The sequence below is a fragment of the Crotalus tigris genome, unplaced genomic scaffold (assembly GCF_016545835.1).
Source record: "Crotalus tigris isolate CLP2741 ecotype Arizona unplaced genomic scaffold, ASM1654583v1 scf7180000018806.1695572, whole genome shotgun sequence".
NCBI classification, from domain to species: Eukaryota; Metazoa; Chordata; class Lepidosauria; order Squamata; family Viperidae; genus Crotalus; species Crotalus tigris.
In genome coordinates this window covers 923,672-931,501 of record NW_024097205.1, presented here as the reverse complement: position 1 = coordinate 931,501, position 7,830 = coordinate 923,672, and the positions used below count along the sequence as shown (strand labels likewise).

Genomic DNA, 7,830 nt, shown 5'->3' with positions numbered 1-7,830 from the left:
CAGCAACCGTTCTTTATGTGTTTTCCACCAAACTAATATGACATCTTTAAAAAACAGCTATAGAGGATTAGTGGAAAGCCTTTCAGTATCTCCCTACACGCGCTTGTGAATATTCCCGTCCTTGTTATGCTGTTACGTTATGTTATGAAAGAGCCTCCGCTGCTCTTTCTTCCTCTTATCTCTATATTCCAAAGGCGTGCGGGTCACGTGACTTCCACGGTCCGCTTCCCCTTGTCTTCTCCCTTCCGCAGCCCAGAAGATGACGAGGCTTCCTCGCAAGATTGACGTCCTCCAAAGCGTGCTAAGCGACGCAGCTGAGCGGCGCAACAACTCGGCCTCTCCGCCCAGCCAGTGGGGCGGGGAAAGGGGGCGGAAAGAAAAATACCTCGCGGCCAGCCTTCTCAACGGGACGGCGAGAGAGGTCGGGGGGCAAAAGCCGAAGACCCTCTCGTGGCTGTGAACCTCCCACGCCCGGCCCTTTAAATTTCGCGGGGAGCAGGCCTCGGAGAAGATGGCGGCGGTTTGAGAGGCGAGATGGAACCGTCTGCTGTCGCGGCGGTGCTCTGGGAAGTCTTACGACGTGAAGCTTTCTCGGGCAGGACTGAAGAGACGAGTCGGGAGGCTCTTTCTGACGACTAACCGAGACCCAGTCCCCGGACGGTCCCCTTTCCCTCTCAAGCAGACTTATTGTCCCGGTCCCCCTTTCAACTCTCTTGACATTCAGTGACAGCCTCGGCACGCCCCTTTCTTGAGTGCCTGACTTGTGGGGCTGTCGACCCTCCTTCCCCCGTCCATTTTCGTGCTCTTGACAGACCCCGTCGGGCAACTCCTGAAGACCGTTGTCGGTTTCCGGCTCCTGTCCTCCATTCCTTTAACTTCCCTGAACTTCCCATCGATCTTTCACTTAGAGTTTTTTCTCTCTCGTTCTGGCCATCATGCCTTGGCCCTTCTCAGAATCGATCAAAAAAAGGGCCTGCAGGTATCTTCTGCAGAGGTACCTGGGGCACTTTCTCCAGGAGAAGCTCAGCTTGGAACAGCTCACGCTAGATCTTTACCAAGGCACCGGCTGCTTGGCACAGGTGCCTCTAGACAAATGGGTAAGTGATCCAGTTCCAGCTGGCAAATGAGGAATTATCTTTTGACAGGTATATCAGTCTGTTGTTTCAGTTTCCTGCCTATCTTCTGATTAATGTTCTGATTATTATTCCCTGGACAAAATATTGGAGAGCACTGTATTGAGGCTGTTGGGAGTAATCCAAGTTTGATAAATGTAAAAACAGATTTATCTGTGAGCAATGTCTCATTCCCAAATATTTGGATCATAATCCAAGAATTTATTTCTCTCCTTCCTAATTGAAGCTGTTATGGTGGTATTGAAGTCAAAATGGATTTTTTATTTTGTACTTGGGAGGGAAAAAAGGGAATGATAAAAGAAACGGGAAACAGTTGCTTCATTCAGGTTGTTTTCAGTTGGTTCACTTGGAAAAAGTGCAAATTCATGTTAGAGTTAACTTCTAAATCAACTCACATTTTGATACATTTTATTTGGTACCGCTGAACAATAACCTTTCAAAAAGAGGCCAGGCAAGAAAAACTTCTAGATTATGGAAACTCTAGTACTGGAAATAGTATTTGACTATTGAAAATTTAGTTTGTCTTATGATTTGAATTGTGAGATGACTGGTTTAGTAGGATATTACTAGGTGCTTAATTTCATTGTTTGCATGATCCTGTGAAAGTGTAATACACAACTCATAGCTATGATAGGTATTTGATCAAACCCATATTTGACAGCATTATAATTTAGGGATAAAGACAGCTTTAAAAATTGATTCTGGCTATGTAGAGAAGTACAAAGCATGCCTTTTAATATACCGTAAATATCAAGGGTCTTTATAAGCAGAAACACTTTTGTGATTATATGCCTCAGTTTAGCTTTTATAGATCAAGTATATTTTACAGAAATTTAGACGGTATTTAGAAATTTTAGAAAACATTTTTTTACTAAAATTTTATTTTGTAGAATATTTTTATATTTTATATTTTAATTGATATGGAAAATACTACAATTCAACCCCCGCAAGACAGAGTGGCTGTGGGTATTTGGACCCTCTGGAGACAAAGTACTTACATCTGTGACCTGGTGCACAATCTGGGGGTCCTTCTGGACTTGCGACTCCTGCTTTTGGTGATGTACCAGTTGCACCCATACTTGAACCTCACAGTAACTCATGCCAATTCAAAATGCTGGTAGTTACCTTTAAAGCCCTACATAGCTGAGACTGGGGTATCTGAGAGACTGCAGGACTGCCTTTTTCCAGAGCCTCTACCTGTCCAACCAGATCTAGCAGAATGGGTATGCTGCAGATTCTGTCTGCCAAAAGAGTATCTGCTGGCAGGAACTAGAAGGCTGCAATTTTTGCAGTGGTCCCTCCCCTATGGAACATTATCTCTTCCAAGGTTAGAATGGTCCCAACCCTGTTAAATCTTTCGTAAGGCCTAAAAACCTGACTATGTTCCCAATCTTGGGACGCTCAATTTTATTTTTATTTAATTTATTCAAGTATTATGCTGCCTATCTCCTCTATAAGGTGACTTTGGGCAGCTATGTGAGAGGGCTGTTTCCTGACTGTATTGCTAATTAGCCAAGTATCTTGGCTGCTATGTAAATTTATTTTGGATGTTTTCATTGTTTTATTCTTTTAAAATGTTTTTTCAGTATTTTGATTGTAATATGTTTTTTTAATTGCAAGCTGCCCAGAGTCATTGACTGAGATGGGCAACTGTAGAAGTTAAATACATAAATAAAATTACTTGAAATAAATTGTTTAGTTTTAATACAGTTATATGTGAATTTTGGTTTCAGGAAATTTGCTTTAAAGAATCTTATGGTTTATGGAATCTTAACTGTTTTTAGTCCATCAGAGAAAAAAAAGTGAATTAAGGTTTGGCTACTCATTGATTGCCTTCATTCAGTGACTGCCTGTCTTATCTGCTGCAGCATGCATTTTCCTTCCCATAGTTTCAGTCTGTCTTTTCAGCTGCTAAATGTTCTCATTGGGAAATTTTCATTGTGATGTTGAGCATCTCTTGAATGTTAGTGTTGTTTCCTTTCTAGCTTTCTTTCTCCCTTTTAAAATACTTACAGCTGTTAACAATGCATTATGATAACATTGCTTCAACTCAAGTTACCAAAAGAGGTAATTATTAGCAGTAACCACCAATGACTTATTGAGGCATTCAATTAGAGAGCAAAACCTTTTTGTTCTTTCTATTTAGTATTAAACATCATCAATAGGTCTACCTATTAAAACTTTTTATTTAATTCTCTAATTTAATACTCTGATACATAATAAATATTAAATTAAGACTAAATGCAGCCACCCATTTAGTGTCACATGTAAGAATTAAATGTGTAAATATACATAAATACTAAATATACCATTTGTTTCTTAAAAACATATAGTCATTAGATGAGAAAGCCCTTTTTAGAACAATTATAATTATAATCCAGTACTTTATGTGTTATGATAAAATGTGAAATTGATAATGATAGTGTTGGCAGATGCAAGGTAAGCTTCATAAAATTTGCCCAAGTTCACTATGATTTGATAACATTTCTATTCATATAATATCGACAGCTGGAATTCTGTGTACTATTTGATCTGGAACAGATTCCCTGTCTTTTCTTATTCTATCTTTTAATAAAATATAGAATATTACAAAGAGAGTTTCTCTTTTGGCTTGAAAATGAACTTTTTAAATATTTTGATGTAGAGGAAGGTAATTATGAAGGTTAAGGCAATTCTAAATATTGACATTTAAAAGTGCAAATTTGGAAAGCTGATTTGTAGTAAGATATGTCTACTATGACCATACTTTATTGCCCAACAGTTGTGGATCTGAAATGTTCAGTCCACATGTATAAGACTGATTAATCAAACTGGTTTTTAGCAGCTTATTGAAAATTCGTATTGCCTGCTATTTTTTCAGTTCTGTAGTTTGATTCTCTGGAATATTGCAGTCATTTTGATAGTTTTCCGATTAAAGCAAATAACCTATGTCAGCGGTTCTTAACCTTTTTGAACGAATCGCCCCCTTGAGCCAATGAGGAAGTTGTCATCGCCCCTCTCCCCCAACATAACCTCTCAATCACAACATAGGAAATAATTCTTCAATTTATGCAAACACTTTTTTTTTGTTTTCTTTAAAATTGTCATCAGGACATATCGATGCAAATAATTTATTTCCAGTCTTTTTCCCATATCTCAACTGTGTGAAAAATTTTGATGCCACCCGTCGCTTTATTCCTAAACTTTGTGATACATATATTTCATTATTATCTTATTTATTCAAGACACTTAAATGTAATGACTACTGAAAACAAAATTCAATTGCAAGAAAGTGAAATGCCCAAAAAGAAAAACAGTAACATTTAATGATTGAATTACAAGTGAAATTTAAGACGCAAAAAGAAATATAAAAAGGGCATAAGAACAAACCGCAATGCAGGAACTAAGAATTTCAAGACGAAAACTCTGAAACTAAATTAAGATTCAAAGAAAGTTTATATAGTCACGCACACTGTAAGAAGAATTAAAAAGACACAAAGAAAATATAATATCGAAATGGAATGCACACTAAAAAAGTACAATACAAAGAGACACACAAAATGTTTTACAGAGACAACAAAAATTCTAAAACAAAGCTGAAAACTCAGACTGAAATGTGAAATCCAATGCAAGCAAATACAACGATAAAAGCTCAGATAATTATTAACAAAAAAAATGTACACAAAAAGCAAAAAAAAACATCAATGGCTGTCTTGCGCTTGGTGAGCTGATGCCAATTTCTTGATGTCTGGAACCATTTTTGTTAATCGCATTCTTAAATCATCACGCTCAGAGATCTTCAACATGTTCCTTGACTTAGAAAGGATCTGTTGGACGATGCTGAAGCCCCTCTCCACTAAGTAAGTGGAAGGAAAGGCTAAAAGAATTAGCCTTTTCATTTGAAAATGTTTTCTCACAAAGAAGATAAAACGGAAGCTGTACGTTGGAAGGAGAAGGAATGAATCCCAATTTTAGGTATTCCGTCGAATATTGGCAACACTTCCTCTTCTCAGCCATGTTGAAAGGTCTTTGAAATGAAAGGCAGTACCTGCAAATTAAATTTTCGACTGCACTGGAACACTAGAAAAACACACGTGGACGTCGATAAACCTAATTTCAACAGTTATGTTGACATTACAGCTGACGTCACGGGGCAGCCACTCAGCATGCGATGTTTCGAAAGAAGCACTCCCCCCTCCATCACTGCCCATTCTGGCCAATGGCGTGCCACTGTATGGGTAGAAGCTGCTGCGCAACGCGCATGAAGATAAGTGATGCGTATTCACATATGTATGGCGTTCTGTACTGAACTAGCTGGAGGATCATTTGAAAACAATTCAATCTACTAATAGTGAGCAATCTGATGTTTTTGTATGACAGATATACAGCAATTCACTGTATAAAAAATCTCAAAAGTGTCCCCAAAATTTCTTGCTCCATCGCCCCCATATCGCCCAGGTTAAGAACCACTGACCTATGTTACTTTAGAGCAGGGGTGTCTAACTCCTACTTATTAAGCACTTGAAGAACCAACCTCTCTCTACCCCCATGGCTACCAAGTAGAACCTCCCACTCAGGAAGGAACAGAATTACTTTGGCACTGTTCTTCCAACCCATTCAGGTGGTCCTGCATGGATACATTAGATTTCTTGGAGGCTTCTCATATTGATTGTAAGACAAGATGATCATGTTTCCTCCAGCAGAGTCCCTCTATGGATCATTCATGAAGGAAAATCAGCTTGGTTTCAATCTCATGCCTAGGCCTCAGTCTTGATTGTCACAGGTCTAGATATAACCTGTTTCTTCCATTATTTCCACAACCTTCCTCTGATATTCAAGGCATGTTCTATTTGGTGAGCTTTTTGTAAATTTGTTTTCATTGATTTTTTTGTATATATTCAGTGTCCTGTATTGAGACTGACATCTTTTAGAGCTTCTTAAACCTAAAAAGCTCCCTGGGTGATATTTTCTAGAGTAGTGGGTCATGCTAAGAGAAACAATATTGAATGTGTCAAGGTAATGAGATTAACTACAGGAATATGCAATTGAGAATACCTGTAATGATAAAGATGTCTGAGCTATAAGCTGAATTTTTCAAGAAATATTGTATGTTCTTAAATAAATAAACACAATTTTCTGTTATGTTCACTTTTTTGTTTTTAATTAACTTTTCAGTGTTTCAACATTTGAAAGCATTTGCCATGTTACACTATTTATAAATGACATTGTCAATTTATTACTATTATTACTTTTCCACAGTTTTTTATAAGTGATTAACACAGTAACATCTACTTACATAAGCACAAATAGTTGTTGGCCAGTATGACAAGCATTTTACTAAAAAATAACCATTTATCTTAATTGTGATAAAGCCTTTACAGTCATTTTACCTGTTCTTTGGGATAAATTTGTCTGTGACTATGAAATTAAATTTTGTAATATTTAAAATGGTAGTGATAGTGAATTGGATTCGTTGACATTGGGTATATGAAATAAAATGTATTATTTTATTGGAGCATAGAAGTAATAGAAATGGGTGCATCCAGCCGTATTGAATGATATGTGCATTTCTGTGAATGCATACCCAATTTCCATTAAAATTACAGATTGCAGTAGAGAAGGAAATAGGATTAAGGGATTTGTTTTTCCATATTATATAATAAGAGCTATGATGCATCAGATGAGAAACCTAGATATATACAGTATTCTACCATATTTTTTCCACAGTGGCTAAGCAGATGCCAGTAACAAGATTACAAGTAGGACATGAGTGCATTACTGTTTTCCATGTATGTTTTGCACATACCAGAATTATTGTATACTCATTGTGATTAGTAGACTTTGGTAATTTTAACTTGTGTGGATTGGCCTAATCATCTCCCAAAGGCATCCAAATTGGCAACCATCTTTGTTATTTTAAACCCAGAGATATTTTTTTATTGTTTTTGGTGTGTGCAGTGCTTTAGCTTCAGTCTTGAAAAAGAGCTTCAAAATACATAAGAGTGTGAAAATAAGATCTGTGTGCAGCACAGCACAGCAGAGCACATATTTTCCCATGATGGGACAGCTTCAGAAGGCAGCCATATGGTGGGATCTAATAACCATGTACCAAATACTAAGAGGTATTTTTAAAAAAATACTGTATTTACATTTCCACATATCAAAAACACCTTTTGAGGACTGAACCTAGAGCATTGTATTATTCTAGCAATTATTGCTAAAATTTGTATTTTTGTAAGCAGTTAAATCTAATTTGCCCTAGATGCAGAAGAGAAATTAATTACTCATGTTTAGGTTAAAATTGTAATTAATGTTATGCATTCTGAAAATAAACATTACAAATTCTGTGTTCTTCTTCCCTATGCTTAGAGCCTGAATGAGATTCTGGAATCAGCAGACGCTCCATTGGAAGTTACTGAAGGATTTATTCAGTCAATATCTCTGTCCATTCCTTGGGGCTCTTTGCTTCAAGATAACTGTGCACTTGAAGTAAAGGGCTTAGAGATGGTCTTCAAACCAAGGCCATGTCTAGGTTAGTTAATAAATAACAGTTGCTTGTCATTACATATTCTGTTAATTTTTGGCATGTTAGAAATAAGTGAATCAGTATCATAGTACAGATGGTTCTCACTTAATGACCTTAATTGGGACTGGCAACTCCATCACTGATTAAACATGTGATTGCCCCACGTAACAATAGAAGTCCTGGCAGTCCTGA

General features: G+C 37.2%; 1 protein-coding gene across 1 annotated transcript in view; it reads left to right on the top strand.

Annotated features, from left to right (window-relative positions):
* Positions 1–245: 245 nt before the first annotated feature.
* Positions 246–7,830, top strand: part of ATG2B (autophagy related 2B) — a 53,942-nt gene continuing 46,357 nt past the window's right edge. Inside the window, exons 1-2 of the mRNA XM_039356191.1 lie at positions 246–1,097; positions 7,482–7,644. Of these exons, the coding sequence (XP_039212125.1) occupies positions 936–1,097; positions 7,482–7,644 (325 nt within the window). The 5' untranslated portion in view covers positions 246–935. The remainder of the gene's footprint in view (positions 1,098–7,481; positions 7,645–7,830) is intronic.